At 43.1% G+C, this 21,698-nt stretch overlaps 2 protein-coding genes across 8 annotated transcripts in view; both read left to right on the top strand.

The window, feature by feature from the left end:
- The first annotated feature begins 1,986 nt into the window (after positions 1 to 1,986).
- Positions 1,987 to 11,084, top strand: LOC106590125 (cysteine protease atg4da). Of its 2 annotated transcripts, none has more exons than XM_014180743.3 (11): positions 1,987 to 2,076; positions 3,991 to 4,336; positions 4,682 to 4,765; positions 4,915 to 5,088; positions 5,464 to 5,827; positions 6,329 to 6,393; positions 6,684 to 6,841; positions 6,957 to 7,035; positions 7,136 to 7,212; positions 7,403 to 7,522; positions 8,762 to 11,084. In XM_014180743.3, exons 2-11 carry the CDS (start codon positions 4,039 to 4,041, stop codon positions 8,954 to 8,956), a joined length of 1,614 nt encoding a protein of 537 aa, XP_014036218.3. In that variant the 5' UTR covers positions 1,987 to 2,076; positions 3,991 to 4,038; the 3' UTR covers positions 8,957 to 11,084. The 2 variants fall into 2 exon arrangements, with proteins under 2 accessions (XP_014036218.3, XP_014036209.3); XM_014180734.3 differs by having other exon boundaries at positions 1,987 to 2,406.
- Positions 11,085 to 14,201: 3,117 nt separating this feature from the next.
- The window catches only part of LOC106590075 (SWI/SNF-related matrix-associated actin-dependent regulator of chromatin subfamily A member 4), a 31,122-nt gene continuing 23,625 nt past the window's right edge, over positions 14,202 to 21,698 (top strand). For 5 of the 6 annotated variants that reach the window (XM_082966063.1, XM_082966066.1, XM_082966065.1 and 2 more), the window contains exons 1-3: positions 19,897 to 20,111; positions 20,828 to 20,923; positions 21,432 to 21,690. In XM_082966063.1, coding sequence (XP_082822189.1) covers positions 19,898 to 20,111; positions 20,828 to 20,923; positions 21,432 to 21,690 — 569 coding nt within the window. In that variant the 5' untranslated portion in view covers position 19,897. Of the gene's footprint in view, positions 14,378 to 14,943; positions 15,232 to 18,702; positions 19,016 to 19,241; positions 19,553 to 19,896; positions 20,112 to 20,827; positions 20,924 to 21,431; positions 21,691 to 21,698 lie in introns of those variants that run through there. The other variant, XM_082966069.1, reaches the window with a different exon arrangement.

Below are 21,698 nucleotides of genomic sequence, written 5' to 3'. Positions count from 1 at the left end.
TGAGTATGTTTGTTTGGTTAATTGGGGTTGGGACTCTCAGTTGAAGGCAGGTGTTGTCTATCTGCCTTTGATTGAGAGTCCCATATAGTGGGGTGTGTTTGTTTGATTTTTGTGGGTAATTGTAATTTTGCACTGTGTTTCGTTTCACCTGTGAAACTGTCACCTTTCTCCTCTGCGTGTTTATTTTGTTTTGTCGTTTCCATCTAAAATAAATATGATGTGGAACAGTCAACCTGCTGCGTATTGGTCATCGAGTGATTTCGACATATCTTCCGATGAGGGAGAATACGAGGAACGTGACAAACAGTAAACACAGAATTGTTGTATTACAAAACAGATGACAGAAAAAGTGTCTACATTTGTCTCACTGCCCCCACTCTCTGATCATCGGTACTCTCTCTGATCACACTGATCAATCTTTTATCTCTCCAGATTAGACAAAAGACAGAATATCCACAGAGGGCATTCCCAGGCTCCATCACCACTGGCAGAAGCAGCCCCAGGCACTCCACCTGTCGCCTGTACTCATCCATCGCCTCCTTTGGTCGAGAGCCTCCAGGGATGCAGGGTGGCTCAGGCTTCCTGCGACGAGGGCCATCTCCCCAAGAGCTGCTGATCTAGTTGGGGTGGATCCATGGGCTTAAGGAGGTCCTCACAGCCTAGAGCAGCAGGAGTTGATTGGCTAAAAGACAGGAAGCAGAGGAGAGTCGTGGCACATAGAGCGAACATGGCTTCAGTGTCTAGGTCTCACTATATCTATGCACCAGTATATCAATAAATGAAATGTATTTATCAAGCCCTTTTTACATCAACCGATGTCACAAAGTGCTATACAGAAACCCAGCCTAAAACCCCAAACAGCAAGCAATGCAGATGTAAATCTATCTACTGTCTATCTATCTATATCTATAGTATCTACAATATGTATCACTATATCTATGTTATATATTTCTATGTCTCAATATATCTATCTTATATATTTCTATATCTACAGTATCTATCTACTGTATGGCTGTCTATGTGTCACTGATGTGTCTGTCTGTATCGAACACTGGTGCTTAGCTAGAGGGGTCCAGTCTTATACATGTAGCTCTGCTGTCGCGCTATGGCACAATGTTCTTCAATATCAGAAAGCTCACAGTTGCAACAGAGTGCCAGTAAAATGGCAATTTTCCCTGGCAAATACAGGATTGCGAAATAAAAACAAGACTTTTGGTTTATCTATGTTTTGTGCACACATATTAAAAATATTGACAAAAAAGAACAATTCAATATAAAAGTCAGGCAAGATCCCACATTAGAAACACCACTGTACACACACATTTAAATAAATAATATAAATCAAATAAAGGAGATGAGAGATCGCAATTTCTTTATACATCAACAATAATATTTTAATGTACAATTACTTTTTTTTGTAACTTAAGGGAATTCAAAAGACCTACAAAGTCATATGTAAAGGCTTGAAATCTGGGGGTCATTAAAAAAGGTAATTTATGAATATAGAATTTACTCATAAGTATAACATTAACAATGAATTCGAGTTTCTTATCTATGTTATTGGAATTTAAAAAAAAGTATTTTTGCTCAGGGTAAAGTTATATAGAGACTTAGCTAGTTGAGAAATATACAACAAGATCATCACAGAGTTCTACAATTATGACTGAACTATATTTAGACAACAGGCTTTTGGTAGTTTGCACGATTAGTCACACGACATGCTCAGGAGAGCATACCAAGGATAAGCAGTACAGGTTAATCATAATAAAATGCATGATCTCATTTCATTCACACAGTTACACTAGGTCTATACACCCCATGGACGCCAGCTTATTTACATAATATGACGAACGTCAATGTGTAAAATATTAGCCAATAAAACGCGCGCTATGATTTATTGTTAGGATTTAAATCAATATATTTGCTCGTATCAGTAGGTTGACCAATCATGTTGTTAGTACAGTCTGTCAGGAAGTATCTAGAGCCCTCCTTATTGTATGCTGTCAACCCGCTGATCCTGCAAGCTAACTAGCTCAGACGTAGAGCAACTAGCTAGCATGCGAAGTAAATCGTTGGGTGAGCTATAATTCGACTGAGTTTAACATTACTCGTTGGATGTAGAATACATTTTAATCGCTGACATTGGCTGTGGTTGTCCTGGAGTCGTCAAGAAAGGCGAGACATTAACGCGTTAGCCTGTTTTCTACAAAGTTGCTAACCAGATGCGTTGACAGCTAGCTAGCTACTGTAGCTTGGCAGCTAACTATCAGTATTGAGTTACCACAGCAAAGCTACGTAGTACGTGGTCTCAACCCTGCATTTCTGAGCCGTCGCCGTCCTATCAAGCAATTTTAAGATTTTACTTGGTTGAAGACCTCTCATGTCAATGACACTCTTCACAAAGTGGTAAGGTTATGATCTTGGCTATGTTGTGTTGGATGAGGTTTAGCTAGTAACTAGCCGGCTAACTAACAAGGTAAGTTAGTGGTTAAGCCAATATCATCTAGTTTAGCCAGCCTGTAGCCCCTTAATAGGTGTAACTAGCTGTCATGTCAGAGCTAGTGATTTTTAAGAAGCGTGACAGCTTGGTTACTTCTTAAATAACAGGATGGTTATCATAGTTAATAGGTAGGCTACAGTGTAGAAAAGGCTAGTTAGTTAGCTACATCTTTTGACCATCCGCTACCAAGGCTTCTCACTGTCACCCCCAGCTGTTTGTTGTCACACACCAATCACATGATGGCTATTCTATCGTGTTTTCCCAGAAAGGACAGAAATTCCTCATCATTAGGTTAAATAAACTATTTCCAGTTTCAGTACAGAGTAGGAAGTTAAGTCACTTGTTCAACATTCCAGTGTTACTGTGTCTGTTACTGTGTAACATATGTTCTCTTGTCACTCAGGCACATCATCCTGTGATGACTCTAAACTAAGTGATACCCACAGCCTTTTTTCAACTATACTGAACGAAAATCTGAAATGCAACATGTAAAGTTTTAGTCCTATGTTCCATGAGATGAAATAAAAGATCCCAGACATTTTCCATGTGCTAAAAGCTTATTTCTCTCAAATTTGTTTACATCCCTGTTAGTGACCATTTTCTCCTTTGCCAAAATAATCCATCCACCTGACAGATGTGGCATATGAAGAAGCTGATTAAATGGCATACAAAGCCACACCTTGTGCTGGGGACAATAAAAGGCCACTCTAAAATGTGCAGATTTGTCACACAACACAATGCCACAGATGTCTCATTGAGGGAGTATGCAATTGGCATGCTGACTGCAGGAATGTCCACAACAGCTGTTGCCAAATAATTGAATGTTAATTTCTCTACCATAAGCCGCCTCAAGTCGTTTTAGAGAATTTAGCAGTACATCCGACCGACCTTACAACCGCAGACCACGTGTAACTAAGCCAGTCCAGCATATCTATATTCCCAGTCATGTGAAATCCATAGATTAGGGCCTAATGAATTTATTTCAATTGAAGGATTTCCTTCTGTGAACTGTAACTCAGTGAAATCGTAGAAATTATAGCATTTTGCATTTATTTTTGTTCAGTGCAGTTTCACATCGGGGAAGGAGGGAGAAGTGGTTTACTTTGAAACTGACTGTGACTAATATTGTTTTTCTCAATAGCATTCACTAGCCTAACCACTGCGACAGCTGTTCTGGTCTGCATAATAATAGCAAAGTCATCAAAAATGTTTAATCCCTGCCACTTTCAGATCCACTTTCTTGTGAATCTGCATGAAATGAGAGAAAATCTGCCTCACATCAGTCATTATTTAGAAGCACAACTAGCTTAACCTCTGTCTTTCAATGTTAATGTTTAAATGTCATCTTAGTGCTGGACAGACAAGAGGAGAGCGACACATATAGCCCTTACTCCAAAGCTAATCAAATTACACATGCATGCACTGTCGTGAACATTGATTTTCTATCTCTCATCCCCACCCCTCTCTCTCTCATCCCTCTCTTCCGTCAGGTCCCTATTGCAATGAGGATCTGCAGAGCCCAGCTGTAAGCCTGAGCCATGAACTCCGTGTCTCCCAGTGCAGTTCAGTATGTGGGGGGAGTAGGAGTGGTGGGGGGAGTAGGAGTGGTGGGGGGAGTAGGAGTGGTGGGTCAGGATGACACCTTCCAGAGAGAGGAGACCAGGAGGCCCCAGCAGCCCCAGCTGGTGGACCCTGGCAGAGGAAGTAGCTTTGGGAACCGGCAGGGTACTGATGTCGGTGGGGGTGGAACCAGAGAGGCCACCACTGCTGGAGAGCCAGACGAGGTGGACAAACTCAAGACCAAACTGATGTCGGCGTGGAATAATGTCAAATACGGTCAGTCAGTGGGTTCATTTGAACTTTTTTCCATAAGGCGGATAGTTCTATATAGCTGTTTAACAGCAACAGACATAACTTCCAGTTTTTCCATACAGTCAGTTTTAACAATGGCTTTTTTTTATTTTCTTAAGAAATAGCAACAAGGGGGATTTTCTAGTCTTTGTACTTTCTGTGTGAATAATCTTTGTTAGGTCTTTTTTCTTTCTTCTTCTTCTTAACAGAAGTCTCATACAAAGCTATGTGTAATAGCCCTCCCGAAGTCAACTTCCCCCTTCCTCAACCAGTCATCAAGACAAAGAATCCCCTCTAAAAAGGTCTGTTCTGTTTCTTTTCCCTCTTTAGGCTGGTCGGTCAAGTCGAAGACCACATTCAACAAGAGCTCTCCAGTGACTGTAATGGGCCACTCATATCTGCTCAATAGTGAAGGTAGCTAACCTCCAACAACCCCACTCCAACTTCAAAAGACTTCCTGGTAAAATAGATGACACTCTCTGCTCCATACCCAGTGAGAAAAACTGGTTGGAAAGATGTATTTTAACCAGTTCTGCTCACTGGGTATCTCTCTCACCTTCCAGACGAGGTGGAGCGCTTCAGGCGGGCGTTCGTGTCTCGGCTGTGGCTGACCTACCGTAGGGAGTTCCCCCAGCTGGAGGGCTCCACCTTGACTACAGACTGTGGGTGGGGCTGCATGCTGCGGAGCGGACAGATGCTGCTGGCCCAGGGCCTACTGCTACATCTGCTGCCACGAGGTGAGACGGAGTTAGAAAGAGGGCTCTAAATGGGTATAGATACAAAGATGGGACCTCTTCATATGAGACAACTACTCCAACTCTGGCCCAATCCCAAATGGACCCCTATGCGCATACAATTGTGGAGATCTGAGAGGATTTGTTTGGTATAAGCAATATGATCGGTGAAACTTACACCTAGCGGGGTGGAGCTATTAACATATTGCATACACCTGTCAGATCCTCTCAGATCTCCACCAGTGCGTAGGGGTCCATTTGGGATGGGGCCCCTGTCTGTCTCTCACTCTTGTTTCTCTTTCTGCCATATCTCTCGCTCTCGCTCTCTCTTCCATCTCCCCATCGATCATTACTAACTGTCTGTATTGTGTTGTCTAGACTGGTCGTGGCCAGACGCCCAGCAGTTCGTCGACGTGGACTTTGAGGCTCTGAGACCCCGCTCCCCGTCCCGCGCTGGAGGCGTACCCATCCCCTCCTTCGGCCACTCCTCCTCCTCACGGACCCCCACCACGCCCCAGAAGACCTCCATGCCAGGGGGCACGGCTCTCAACCATACCCAGAAGAAGAGGCCCGAGTCGGGCAGGGACAGGCAGGCTGAGCCCCTCCACCGGAGGGTTGTGGCCTGGTTTGGGGACGAGCCCCCGGCCCCGTTTGGGGTGCACCAGCTGGTAGAATTGGGGAAGAGCTCAGGGAAGAAGGCGGGGGACTGGTACGGCCCCTCAGTGGTGGCACACATACTACGGTGAGGAGCCCTCCATGGGGTGTGGTCAAGATAATGATGCTGTCAGAGCATCAGCCATAGAAGTAGAATCTATAGAACATACATCGTTCAAGTCAGTGATGGCATCAGCATGCATTTGATTTCTGTACTTAGATTTTTGATAGATGTCTGTAATGCCATAGTGCATCAGAATGATCTCCAGCAGACATGTTTACGGATGCACCTTTATTGTGTAGATGTTTTGGTTGCTATTATATTTTTTAAGGAGGCTCGGGGGTGTGCCTGACTGTATGTTGACGTTTACCAGGGTTGGAGTCAATTACATTACAATTCCACTCAATTCAGGAAGTAAACTGAAATTCCAATTGTTTTCAATGTCGTTCAATGAGGAACATTTGGAATTAGAATCAACATTTGGTTTACTTTCTGAATTGAAATGGAATTGAACCAAACCCTGATATTTACTTCATGCCCAGTAGCATCAGTATGTTGTGACATTAAACATGTATGTTTGTTTTCCAGAAAAGCAGTTGCCAAGACTTCTGATGTTCACAACCTGGCTGTATATGTAGCGCAGGACTGTACCGGTGAGTTTGACTTTACACTGTACCTTTCCTACTGGGTGGTTGGTTGGTGTTGTTGGTTGGTGTTATCGTTTGTCGAATTCACCAGATATTGTATGTTTGGTCCATCTCAAATGTTCTCGTCATAAGTGATGTTTTTGTCATTGGTCTTCTGAATGGAGCTGAACTATGTCTCATTTCTGTATCACAATTAAATTACAAAATGGGGAGGGCAAAAATTACATTACAGAATGTGGGGGGGACATGTCCCTAGTGAAACTTAGGCCCATGGTGTCATTGTGTGTTTCTTTCAGTGTACAAAATGGACGTGGTGCATCTATGTGACCAGTCATTGAACCAGAGTATATCTGATCCTGAGCCCAGTGGTCCAGGCTGGAAGTCTGTCATCATACTGGTTCCAGTCCGACTAGGTGGAGACTCTCTCAACCCCTCCTACATCGAGTGTGTCAGGGTGTGTACACGCATGTACACACACACTTTCATAACCTAACCTTAGTCACAAAGCTTGTTATTTCTCCATGGTTGATGTCGCTCTAACATGAATATGGATTTCTTTGTGTATTAAGAACATTCTCAGGTTAGAATGCTGTATCGGAATCATCGGCGGCAAACCCAAGCATTCGCTGTTCTTTATCGGCTGCCAAGGTAAGAACTGCACTCTACTTCCTGGTTCAGTTGCTTCTGATTGGACAGTGGGCTGTCATTTAACCTAACCTCGCCTTCTTCCTATTTCCTGTCCAATCAGACGAGCAGCTGCTGTATCTGGACCCTCACTACTGTCAGGCCGTGGTGGATGTCACTCAAGACAACTTCCCACTGGAGGTTGGTTGGACTTGATATCACTTGATCTCTCCTTTGCCGCTCCGTCTGTCTTTGGACTTTGTCTGTCTGTGCTATGACGCAGATAAGCATGTTTTGACTGGATCAAAGTAGGTCATTTCAGATTCAGACGTGTACCTTGTCTGTAATGCTCTCCCCCCTCCCTCCCTCTCTCTCCTCCCCACCTCCCCAGTCGTTCCACTGTAGCTCGCCCAGGAAGATGCCCTTCAGTCGCATGGACCCCAGTTGTACTATAGGCTTCTACGCCAAGAACAAGAAGGACTTTGAGTCTCTGTGTTCCGCCGTCTGTGTGGTGAGCTCAGCCTCTTGGCCTCATTTCAAATCTCTTTTTACTCATGTATACATTCATCACTTATGCATCATTTATACATTAGTTATGCATCACATATAGTTAATTTATAGATCTCTGTAACTTTGACGCTGGTATGATTTATAGATGCATGAGTTGAAGCGACGCAACTTAGATGGCTTATTCGTCACTTATAGATAGATATGTTACACATTTCTTACGCATCAGTGATGCATCACTTATTCAGAACCATTCAAAAGTTTGGACACCTACTCATTCCACGTTTTCTTTTCTTTATTTTGACTATTTTCTACATTGTAGAATAATAGTGAAGACATCAAAACTATGAAATAACACGTATGGAATCATTTAGCATCCAAAGAAAATTGTTAAACAAATCGAAATATATTTCAGATTGTTCAAAGTAGCCACCCTTTGCCTTGATGACAACTTTGCACACTCTTGGCATTCTCTCAACCAGCTTCATGAGGTAGTCACCTGGAATGCATTTCAATTAACAGGTGTGCCTCTCCTCAATGTGTTTGAGCCAATCAGTTGTGTTGTGGCAAGGTAGGGGTGGTATTCAGAAGATGGCCCTATTTGGTAAAAGGCCAAGTCCATATTATGTCAAGAACAGCTCAAATAAGCAAAGAGAAATGACAGTCCATCACTACTTTAAGACATAAAGGTCAGTCAATCTGGAAAATGTCAAGATCTTTGACAGTTTCTTAAAGTTCAGTCGCAAAAACTAAGCGCTATGATGAAACTGGCTCTCATGAGAGACTGCCACAGGAAAGGAAGACCCAGAGTTACCTCTGCTGCAGAGGATAAGTGCATTAGAGTTAACTGCACCTCAGATTGCAGCCCAAATAAATCCTTCACAGCGTTCAAGTAACAGACACATCTCAACATCAACTGTTCAGAGGAGACTGTGTCAATCAGGCCTTCATGGTGGAATTGCTGCAAAGAAACCACTACTAAAGGACACCAATAAGAAGAAGAGAATTGCTTGTGCAATGTAGAAAATAGCAAAAATAATGGAAAATTCATGGAATGAGTAGGTGTGTCCAAACTTTTGACTGATTACATCAACTGTATACATTAGTTACACTAACTGTTACTGTATACATCACTTATGCATCAGTTGCATTGTTACTGTATACATCACTTACATAAAGATCTTATCTTATTCTGGGTGACTTTAATAAGTGACCAATTCAACACTTTCACATTCCACCCCAGGCCCTATCGTCGCCCGAAGAGAAGTACCCCATCTTTACCTTCGTGGAGGGCCAGGCCCAGGACTATGGACTGGTGGGCCACAGCTCCTCCCATCCTCACTCTGACACCTCCCCTGGCCCCGCCCACATGCTACCCCAAGGCAAGCTAAGCAGGAGCAACACCATAGGCAGCTCTGACGACTTTGTCTTCCTGTGAGTACTGGTTTGTGTTCCTGAGGAACGAAATGTAAGCAAACGGGGAAAGACTGACTTACAATTTTGGGATGGATTCCATTTCCCTGTTTTTATAGAGCTCAAAGTGGATATATGCTTTCTGCTATATCACAAACTCTGGAATTTGTGTCCGTCATATTCGAGGCGAGGCTTCAACTGAATCTCACTGTCGGTCTGTCTGGGAAGAAACAGGTCTTAGAAACTAACGCTAGGCATTTCTAAATTGGACTGTTGCCCCATCCCAAATGGACCCCTAAGCCCTATGCACTTATGGAGATCTGAGATGATCTGACAGGTGTTAGTAATATAAAGTAGGCTAGGTGTAAGCTTCACCATATTGCTTATACCAATCAAATCCGCTCGGATCTCCAAGGCCGTAGGGATTTGGGATGGGGCCTCTGACTTCATTTTGGGAATAATAACAACTGGAAACACGGAGCCTGTTTGATACATGCTACATGACGGGGATCACTAGTAGTGGAAGACAAGGTACTCAGCCCTCTTCTCTCTGACTTGTATTATAATACTGCTGTACACTTTTTACATTCATTTCTGTTTTGTAAGAGCTATTAAGTGTGTGCGAACTGAAGCTGTTGGTGTGTTGAGTTGCTGTTATGTTCACATTCCTCTACTGTACTCTTATATTCCCTGTGCCATCTTAATTCAGTGTCATGGCTATAGTACTACATTCATACTACATGGCTATATGAATTTCATTGCAGCATTCCCAACCCTGCCTTTAGTTGTGCCGTCCTTTGACACACCATTCAGGTGACAGTAAATGACCTGGGCTGGGCTCCCTACCTAACCTCGCTCACTGGTTTCCACACCTGGGTTCAAATAGTACTTGCTTTTTTTTTTTGATTTTCCAAAAGGCACTGAGAGTTGATTTAACCTGCCTGGAGTGCCAGATGGGCAATGTTTGCACTTTTGGGACTATTCTTTTTGCCCTAGCAAGCTCAGAAAACACCAGGCAAGCTCAGAAAACCAATACTAATTGAACCCTAGGTCTGCTACACTCTCACACTATTTCATCAGCTCTCTCTTGTCAATTAGTCTACCAGTATCAACTTGCAACACACTAACAGGAATCCACTGTTACAACAATAGCCCCTTTTGTGTAATGTGTTACACTAGCTCCTATCTAGATGATGGGAAATTATCCATTTTACCAAGAGGCTATGTCCAAAATGACACCCTATTCCCTACATCGTACACTAGATAGAGAATCGGATGCCTTTTTGGGTGAAGACAGCTTTTGGTTGTAGTGAGACTTGTTGAATGAATGATTCTGAACTTCATTCCTTTTCGAGTCCTCCTCATAATTTTTTTAACAAGGTGGTGCTGCTGAGTACTGGTGGGGGGGATGCCTCACTTTGGACAAAGTGCAAGGTGTTTTTGAACACGTGTAACTTCAATTTATTAAGGTAGAGTTAAAAGCCTTGCACTTTGGAGACCTGCATATTAATATCTAAGTCAGGGCTGTTCAAGTCTGGTCCTGGAGGGCCAAAACACTTCTGTTTTTTTGTTTCTACCTGGTAGTTAATTGCACTCACCTGGTGTCTCAGCCAGGTCTGAATTAGGTCCTTATTAGAAGGAGAGGATGAAAACCAGGACCGACATTGAACAGCCCTGATCTAAGCATTAAACTCCCCAAGTTAGATATCAAAGTCACGTCACAAGCTCCCTCAACCCCAAAATAAAATGAAGCATTCTGGGCAGTGGTTAAAACACTGTTGATTGGATGCTTGATCTCACGTTTTAATTAGGCTTCTGACCTGTGTGCAACAGGTATCCTCTAAGGGGCAAATCTTGACTTTCACTTAACCTGAATGTTCACTGATCATTCATTGAAGTCAATGGGAGAATAAGTGAAAATGCGAGGTTAGCGAGTTAGGATTCACCCCAGTAATCTGTGTATTTCACTCTTGTCCATGTGTATATTATCTCATAAAGGTGACATTTATTTTCTCAATAAAGTGAAGAATTGTCATGTGTAGACGTCTTAAATGTGCTAATGGCCACCCTAATAAGGGACTGCATTCATGTGGACAACATGACTTTGTAAAACTGTTGTATAGAATGTTATTAAAGGTAACTTTTTTTTTGTATTTATTGTCTGAATATAAGATTGATTGAACTCTTGGCCTACATGTGTATGTTTTGTGCCAGCCAGGATTCTGGCGAGTAACAACCTCCTTATCTAAGTGTCTATTGTCCCACATTGTCCCACATCGTCACAATCTTTATCCTGTGTAAAAACCACTATCTCTTACAGTGCCTTGAGAAACTATTCACACCCCTTGACTTTTTCCATGTTTTGTTACAAATTGGGATTAAAATGAATTTACTTTTTGTGGAAGGAAAAATTCTAACACTTAAAAAAAATATATATACACACACACACACACACACACACACACACACACACCAGTGCATTCTAAAAGTATTCATACCACTTGACTTTTTCAGAATTTTGTCACGTTACAGCTTTATCCTAAAATGAATTAAATTGTTTTTCCCCCCCTTATCAATCTACACACAATGCCTCAATGACAAAAGCAAAAACAGGTTTAGAAATGTATTAAAAATAAACTGAAATATCACATTTACATATCTATTCAGACCCTTTACTCAGTACTTTGTTGAAGCAGCGATTACAGCCTCAATTCTTCTTGGGTATGACGCTACAAGCTTGGCACACCTGTATTTGGGGAGCTTCTCCCATTCTTCTCTGCACATCCTCTTAAACTCTGTCAGGTTGGATGGGGAGCTTCGCTGCACAGCTATTTTTAGGTCTCTCCAGAGATGTTCGATCTGGTTCAAGTCCAGGCTCTGGCTGGGCCACTCAAGGACATTCACAGACTTGTCCCGAAGCCACTCCTGTGTAGTCTTGGCTGTGTGCTTAGGGTCGTTGTCCTGTTGGAAGGTGAACCTTCGCCCCAGTCTGAGGTCCTGAGCACTCTGGAAGAGTTTTTATCAAGGATCTCTCTGTACTTTGCTCTGTTCATCTTTGCCTCAATCCTGACTAGTCTCCCAGTCCCTACTTCTGAAAAACATCCCCACATGATGCTGCCACCACTATGCTTCACCGTAGGGATGGTGCCAGGTTTCCTCCAGCGGTGAAGCTTGGCATTCAGACCAGATAATCTTGTTTCTCATGGTCTGAGTCCTTTGGTTGCCTTTTTGGGAAACTCCAAGCAGGCTGTCATGTGCCTTTTACCCAGGAGTGGCTTCTGTCTGGCCACTCCACCATAAAGGCCTGATTGGTGGAGTGCTGCAGAGATGGTTGTCCTTCTGGAAGGTTCTCCCATCTCCACAGAGGAACTCTGGAGCTCTGTCAGAGTGACCATCGGGTTGAGGGTCACCACCTCAATTTTGAGTCTCATAGCAAAGGGTCTGAATACTTGTGTAAATAAGGTATTTCTGTTTTTTTATTTTTAATACATTTGCAAAAAATTATAACTGTTTTTGCTCTGTTTATTATGGGGTATTGTGTGTAGATTAATGAGGGGAAAATGTATTTAATGCATTTTAGAATAATGCTGTAACAAAATGTGGAAAAGGGAAAGGGATCTGAATACTTTCTGATTTCACTGTATATCTATATCTACAGTGCCTTCGGTAAGTATGCAGACCCCTTGACTTTTTCCACATTTTGTTATGTTACAGCGTTATTGTAAAATTTGCTTAAATAAAAACAACTCCTCAGCAATCTACACAATACCCCTGTTTTTGCTTTGACATTATGTGGTATGGTGTGTAGATTGATGAGGGGGGAAAAATATATTGTAGAATAAGGCTCTAGCGTAACAATATGGAAAAAGTAAAGGGGTCTGAATACTTTCCGAAGGCACTAAATATTTTGTATTCACCCCTGAGTCAATACATGTTAGAATCACCTTTGGCAGCGATTACAGCTTGTCTTTCTTGGTAAGTCTAAGAGCTTTACACACCTGGATTGTACAGTATTTGCACATTTATTATTTTTAAACTTCTTCAAGCTCTGTCAAGTTGGTTGTTGATCATTGCTAGACAGCTCCAGTGTATATTTGGCCTTATGTTTTGGGTTATTGTCCTGTTGAAATGTGACTGTGTCCCAGTGTATGTTGGAAAGCAGACTGAACCAGGTTTTCCTCTAGAATTTGGACTGTGCTTAGCTCTATTCCGTTTGTTTTTATCCAAAAAGCTTCCTCGTCCTGGCCGATAACAAGCATACCCATAACATGATGTAGCCACCACCATGCTTGAAAACATTAAGTGGTTCTCAGTGATGTGTTGTTTTGGATTTGCCCCAAACATAATGCTTTGTATTTGGGACATAAAGTTAATTTCTTTGCCACATTTTGTTGATGTTTTACATTTTGTGCCTAATTGCAAACAAGAAGCATGTTATTTAGGTTACATTTGTGAAGTAACTACAATGTTCTTAATCCATCCTCAGTGTTCTATCGCAGCCATTAAACTGTTTTAAAGTCACCATTGGCGTCATGGTGAAATCCCTGAGCGGTTTCATTCCTCTCCGGCAACTGAGTTTGGAAGGACGCTTTATCTTTGTAGTGACTGGGTGTATTGATACACCATCCAAAGTGTAATTTAATAACTTCATCATGCTCAAAGGGATAGTCAATGTCTGCTTTATTATTATTGTTTTACCCTTCTACCAATAGGTGCCCTTCTTTGCATTGGAAAACATCCCTGGTCTTTGTATTTATTAAGGATCCCGTCAACAGCTACTCCTTCTGGGGTCCAGCAACGTTAAGGCAGTTATATACTATTTAAAATATGACATTACATAAACACTTAATGTATTGTGTAAAGGGTTGTGGTTGAATCTGTGTTTTGAAGGCACTGTATGCTCCTACATGGATAGTGGTATTTGGTTTAGATATAACATCTGTAACACAGACTAGACCCTTTGCTGTAATAGCTTCAAATCAAATAGTATCCTTGGAACTGATGTTGATCTAAATTCAGTCTGGGAAAAATAGTCACTGCTCAGTCTGTGTGAAGGATTCATCTTTGCATTTGGTTTTTATCTAAATATCAATCACCAAATAACATATGATTTGGAAATCTAGACAAGACATAACTAATATACAAAGTACAGTGCGTAGCCTAGCCTACGGTCAGTTTGCAACAATACACAATAGGCTACCTTGGCTCTGTTGCTGCACAGGGACGCATGCGCAATTCTCGGTGGCGGTGACTCTACAGTCGGTCATCACTGCAACGGTGAGGGAGGGGGCGCTCGAGCCAAGTCGTTGACTCAAATACCGCTTCAAGCGCAGCTCCAATGTTTACGAAAGAGCAAGGGTGAGAACATTAATTACGACAGTCGCGACGTCTCTAATATAACCAAATTCTGGACAACGGGACACCGGCGAGCCTTTAATTTTTCCCGGTAAGTCCGACTGTGGCACAATCACAGACAGTCCGCCATTCCCCCTTCATCGAGACTCCTATTTAATGCTCTATAGGCAAGGGATAATATAATTTTCATGTTTCCCCCCTTTCAAGTTGAGTCGATAGTCCGACGTGTATAAACAGCGGTGTAATTGCTATGGAACGGGAGGCTGTGCGCAGCGAGTGCTTTGATGCAGCGCAGGGTGTGAGTGCATCAAACAGCCAGACAGAAAGGATGGATAACTAGTGAAATCCTATTTTTCTATCATGAAATCGTGACTTAGTAGCGATGGACAGATAATCGATAGGTTATTGGCTTTATATATTTCTATATTTCTTCAATAAACCTCCGGCATTTCATCATTCCAACCATTCATTTTATTATGGCCATACCATTTAGCTATCATGGGTGGGTCCTATTAAAACGCTTATTACATAGTAATTTATTTATTTATAGACATGACAAACTTCACACATTTTAATGGATTATGCCCAATGGGATTTCAGTACTAATTAATTAATGATCAGTCTTAATGCATGTTTATCCTCTGTCTCGCTCTCCAGTGGTCCCTACTATCATCGAATAGCAGGAGGGTCTTCCCCCTCCACCCAACCCATCCATTCTGGATGTCCACTCCAGACCCTCCCATAGGGGGTACCCCTCGACAGGGTCCTTCCCCAGGCCCGGGGCCCTCTCCTGGGGCAATGCTTGGCCCCAGCCCTGGTCCCTCTCCAGGGGGGTCCTCTCACAGCATGATGGGGCCCAGCCCAGGGCCTCCATCCTCAGGTCACCCCCTGCCTCAGCCTGGACCCTCTGGATACTCCCAGGAGAACATGCACCCTCTGCACAAAGTAAGGACACCTTGTGGATTATTGAGTGCTACTGTACCTAACCAGCTGTACCCTTCAGAACCAAAGTCACATTTCCACATTGTGTGGACAATAAAGTTTTTTTCTTCTGTTGTGTTCTATTCTATTCCATGCTACTTTGTCTGCCATCTACAGTACCAGTCAAAAGTTTGGACAGACCTACTCATTCAAGGGTTTTTCTTCATTTTTACTATTTTCTACATAGTAGTGAAGTAGTGAAGACATCAATAGTGAAGACATCAAACTATGAAATAGCACATATGGAATCATGTTGTAACTAAAAAAGTATTAAACAAATCAAAATATATTTTATATTTGACATTATTCAATGTAGTCACCCTTTGCCTAGATGACAGCTTTGCACACTCTTGGCATTCTCTCAACCAGCTTCATGAGGTCGTCACCTGGAATGCATTTCAATTAACAGGTGTGCCTTTTTAAAAGTTAATTTGTGGAATTTCTTTCCTCCTTAATGTGTTTGAGCCAATCAGTTGTGTTGTGACAAGGAAGGGGTGGTATACAGAAGATAGTCCTATTTGGTAAAAGACCAAGTCCATATGATGGCAAGAACAGCTCAAATCAGCAAAGAGAAACAACAGTCCATCATTACTTTAAGACATGAAGGTCAGTCACTCCGGAAAATGTCAAGAACTTTGATAGTTTCTTCAAGTGCAGTCGCAAAAACCATCAAGCGCTATGATGAAACTGGCTCTCATGAGGACCGCCACAGGAAAGGAAGACCCAGAGTTACCTCTGCTGCAGAGGATAAGTTCATTAGAGTTACCAGCCAAATAAATGCTTCACAGAGTTCAAGAAACAGACATATCTCAACATCAACTGTTCAGAGGAGACCTGTGTCAATCAGGCCTTCATGGTCGAATTGCTGCAAAGATATGGAATCATGTAGTAAGCAAAAAACTATTAAACAATTCTAAATATATTTTATATTTGAGAGTCTTCAAAGTAGCCACCCTTTGCCTTGATGACAGTTTTGCACACTCTCGGCATTCTCTCAACCAGCTTCACCTGGAATGCTTTTACAACAGTCTTGAAGGAGTTCCCACATATGCTGAGCACTTGTTGGCTGCTTTTCCTTCACTCTGCGGTCAAACTCATCCCAAACCATCTCAATTGGGTTGAGGTCGGGTGATAGTGGAGGCCAGGTCATCTGATACAGCATTCCATCAATCTCTTTGGTCAAATAAGCCTTACACAGCCTGTAGGTGTGTTGGGTCATTGTCCTGTTGAAAAACAAATGATAATCCCACTAAGCGCAAACCAGATGGGATAGCGTATCGCTGCAGAATGCTGTGGTAGCCATGCTAGGTAACTGTGCCTTAAATTCTAAATACAGTGGGGGGGGAAAGTATTTGATCCCCTGCTGATTTTGTACGTTTACCCACTAACAAAGAAATGATCAGTCTATAATTTTAATAGTAGGTTTATTTGAACAGTGAGAGACAGAATAACAACAAAGAAATCCAGAAAAACGCATGTCAAAAATGTTATAAAATGATTTGCATTTTAATGAGGGAAATAAGTATTTGACCCCTCTGCAAAACATGACTTAGTACTTGGTGGCAAAACCCTTGTTGGCAATCACAGAGGTCAGACGTTTCTTGTAGTTGGCCACCAGGTTTGCACACATCTCAGGAGGGATTTTGTCCCACTCCTCTTTGCAGATCTTCTCCAAGTCATTAAGGTTTCGAGGCTGACGTTTGGCAACTCGAACCTTCAGCTCCCTCCACCGATTTTCTATGGGATTAAGTTCTGGAGATTGAAAAACGCCACTCCAGGACCTTAATGTGCTTCTTCTTGAGCCACTCCTTTGTTGCCTTGGCTGTGTGTTTTGGGTCATTGTCATGCTGGAATACCCATCCATGACCCATTTTCAATGCCCTGGCTGAGGGAAGGAGGTTCTCACCCAAGATTTGACGGTACATGGCCCTGTCCATTGTCCCTTTGATGCGGTGAAGTTGTCCTGTCCCCTTAGCAGAAAAACACCCCCAAAGCATAATGTTTCCACCTCCATATTTGACGGAGATGGTGTTCTTGGGGTCATAGGCAGCATTCCTCCTCCTCCAAACACGGTGAGTTGAGTTGATGTCAAAGAGCTCCATTTTGGTCTCATCTGACCACAACACTTTCACCAGTTGTCCTCTGAGTCATTCAGATTTTCATTGGCAAACTTCATACGGCATGTATATGTATTCTTGAGCAGGGGGACCTTGCGGGCGCTGCAGGATTTCAGTCCTTCACGGCGTAGTGTGTTACCAATTGTTTTCTTGGTGACTATGGTCCCAGCTGCCTTGAGATCATTGACAAGATCCTCCCGTGTAGGTCTGGGCTGATTCCTCACCGTTCTCATGATCATTGCAACTCCACGAGGTGAGATCTTGCATGGAGCCCCAGGCCGAGGGATATTGACAGTTCTTTTGTGTTTCTTCCATTTGCGAATAATCGCACCAAATGTTGTCACCTTCTCACCAAGCTGCTTGGCGATGGTCTTGTAGCCCATTCCAGCCTTGTGAGCTTGGAGAGCTCTTTGGTCTTGGCCATGGTGGAGAGTTTGGAATCTGATTGATTGATTGCTTCTGTGGACAGGTGTCTTTTTTACAGGTAACAAGCTGCGGTTAGAAGCACTCCCTTTAAGAGTGTGCTCCTAATCTCAGCTCGTTACCTGTATAAAAGACACCTGGGAGCCAGAAATCTTTCTGATTGAGAGGGGGTCAAATACTTATTTCCCTCATTAAAATGCAAATCAATTTATAACATTTCTGACATGCGTTTTTCTGGATATTTTTGTTGTTATTCTGTCTCTCACTGTTCAAATAAACCTACCATTAAAATGGTAGACTGATCCTTTCTTTGTCAGTGGGCAAACGTACAAAATCAGCAGGGGATCAAATACTTTTTTCCCCCACTGTAAATCACTGACAGTGTCACCAGCAAAGCACCATCACACCACCACCTCCATGCTTCACGGTGGGAACCACACATGCGGAGATCATCCATTCACCTACTCTGCGTCTCACAAAGACACGGCGGTTGGAACTAAAAATCTGAAATTTGGACTCATCAGACCAAAGGACAGATTTCCACCGGTCTAATGTCCATTGCTCTTGTTTCTTGGCCCAATCAAGTCTCTTCTTCTTATTGGTGTCCTTTAGTAGTGGTTTCTTTGCAGCAATTCGACCATGAAGACCTGATTCACGCAGTCTACTTTGAACAGTTGATGTTGAGATGTCTGTTATTTGAACTCTCTTAACCATTTATTTGGGCTGCAATTTCTGAGGCTGGTAACTCTAATGAACTTATTTTTGACTGGAACTGTAGCTCCTCCCTGTAAATACAGTACATACACTTTTTTGAAACAATTCCTTGCAACAATCAAAACCTGTTTCCATGTAGATATATCTACATTTGTTTGTATCTATGTCTCCCTCCCTGTAGCCACTGGAAGGTATGGAGAGAACTGCCATGGAGAGGACTGGAATGGAGAGGACTGGAATGGAGAGGACTGCCATGGAGAGGACTGCCATGGAGAGGACTGGAATGGAGAGGACTGGAATGGAGAGGACTGCCATGGAGAGGACTGCCATGGAGAGGACTGGTATGGAGAGGACTGCCATGGAGAGAACTGGTATGCATGAGAAGGGCATGAGTGAGGAGTCCCGCTTTGCCCAGATGAAGGGCATGCCTATGAGACAGGGAGGACACAGTGGCATGGGCCCTCCTCCCAGCCCCATGGACCAACACTCTCAAGGTAGGTACACACTCTCACCAGGGGTCTGTTCAGTAGGGTGCACAGTTGAACAATGTTCAGAATTAACTGTATTGTATAGAACCTATATGATTATCTATTATGGTAGAATTGGATATTGTGTCAGATCTATTCATTTTTATGTAATGTTTCACCTCACTAAATATCCCCTTTCTCTATCTCTCTCTCTCTCTCTCTCTCTCTTTCCGTCTCCCTCTCTCTTCACCAGGCTACCACTCCCCACTCGGCGGCTCTGACCACTCCAGCCCTGTCCCTTCCAACGGGCCCCCCTCTGGCCCTCTCCAACCCTCTAGCGCTGGTCCAAACCCCTCAGACACCTCCTCCAACCCGGACTCCCAAACCCTGGGGGGCCAGAACCAGCAGCAGAACCGGCCCGGTGGGCCCCAGCAAAGTGTCTCCGGCCCTGGCCCTCATGGCCCCAGCCCTGGCCCCACCACCCCTGGTGGCCCCGGAGGAGGCCCTACTCCTTTCAACCAGAACCAGCTTCACCAGCTGCGGGCCCAGATTATGGCCTATAAGGCATGTACAGATATTGATGATTTAATGGTTGAAAGACCAATAGGTGTTTAAGATGATACATTATAACTGATATATAATGTGTAATGACTGCCTATGGTTATTTGTAATGTCTCCAAACTCTGAGCGGTCCACAATGTTGTTTTTAATATGTAGCTAATATGCCTTGTCACCAGTTATATAAATATTGTAGTGACACTTTATATGCTTTTTAATTTAATTACAATTTCATGACTAAGGGGTCATGAAATTGGGTAGACAAGCAAATCAATGAACATCATTCACATGTTACAATAACTAACATTAACGTACTGGATTGATACTTTAATAAACTGTTCTCTCTATAAGATGCTGGCCAGGGGGCAGCCACTACCGGACCACCTCCAGATGGCTGTCCAGGGGAAGAGGCCCATGGGGTGCAGCCCAGGGATGCAGGGTCCAGGGCCAGGGCAGGGGGGACTGGGGCAGCCCATGCCCAGCCTGGCTCCTGGAGGTCCTGGAGGTGTGGGGCCAGGACAAGGACCAGGAGGACCCATGGGCCAGGGCTACAGCAGAGCTCACGGTGAGGGAGGCAGAATGAGGAGCATTGGATATTGATCTGTATAATAACAGTAGCTAGTTGAAATGGGAAGATTGATCAGTCAAAGCATTGATCAGTCAAAGCATTGATCAGTCTGCTCCAGCCTCTCCAACCTAATGTGTGTGTATCGAGTGGGGTTGGATACAAAGCAGAAGACACATTTCCATCTCGTGTGGACTAATAAAATATATTTTATCTCAAGCATTTCGCTACACCCGCAATAACATCTGCTAAACAAGTGTATGTGACCAATAACATCTGCTAAACAAGTGTATGTGACAAATAACATCTGCTAAACAAGTGTATGTTACCAATAACATCTGCTAAACAAGTGTATGTGACCAATAACATCTGCTAAACAAGTGTATGTGACCAATAACATCTGCTAAACAAGTGTATGTTACCAATAACATCTGCTAAACACGTGTATGTGACCAATAACATCTGCTAAACAAGTGTATGTGACCAATAACATCTGCTAAACACGTGTATGTGACCAGTAACATCTGCTAAACAAGTGTATGTGACCAATAACATTTGATTTGATCAGTCAATTAATCAGCATCTAAATGCTGTGAGAAGTAGCAAGCTTGTATTGTTTTGATCTGGTACAGTAGCTGGATATCTGTTTTCCAATAGGTCTGAAAAGTTTGAAACATTAGCCTTTCTCTAAATATACCCCTGATATAATGTTGTAGGGATGATGGGACCCAACATGCCTCCTCCAGGCCCCTCTGGTCCAACAGGCATGCAGGGACAGAACCCCAACGGACCCCCCAAGTCCTGGTCTGAAGGTGAACATAATAACACCAGCGTTATTGTCACTTTCTACTGAGGGGCAATGAGTTCAAGTTTATTATAGTATGTCACATAGTAGGAACAGATGTGGGATCTTAATTTGATCACAGTTTTGTTGTTGAGAATTTTCCTTCAAAGCTGGAAATGTGAACTTGTAGTGTATTTGAGTTTTAAAAAGTCTTCTAAAGTTTGTAATTTCCACTTTGAAATTGTTGACTTGATTTGCTCTAATGAACAGTCTATCAACCCATACAAAAATATCTTGTTGCTGCAGGATTATATTCCTGCTGTAGCAAACTAAGATCCTACATCTGTACTCACATAGTAGTTAGTCACGTAGCAGTTAGTCAACACAGAGTTAATTGTTAAAACATTATTCATGATGGTATTTCATGATTTAGTCCTGTATATAATTTTAATCCATGTTAGGTTTTGGTCAGTTACAATCACATCAATAAATTGATTGATGGTTAGTTACCTTTGCCCTTTCTTTCCTTCCCCCAGGTCCGATGGTAAACGCTGCCGCCCCCTCTAACGCCCCCCAGAAGTTGATCCCTCCCCTGCCGACGGGCCGTCCCTCCCCCGCTCCACCCTCCATACCCCCCGCGGCCTCCCCAGTCATGCCACCCCAGACCCAGTCCCCTGGGCAGCCAGTCCAGCCCCCACCCATGGTGCCCCACCATGCCAAGCAGAACCGCATTACCCCCATCCAGAAACCCCACGGACTCGACCCGGTGGAAATACTGCAGGAGAGGGAGTACAGGTAACCTA

This window comes from Salmo salar, chromosome 02 (genome assembly GCF_965601325.2).
Source record: "Salmo salar chromosome 02, fSalSal1, whole genome shotgun sequence".
Taxonomy (NCBI): Eukaryota; Metazoa; Chordata; class Actinopteri; order Salmoniformes; family Salmonidae; genus Salmo; species Salmo salar.
The sequence above is the reverse complement of the archived record's forward strand: the minus strand, read 5'-3'. Positions and strand labels throughout refer to the sequence as shown.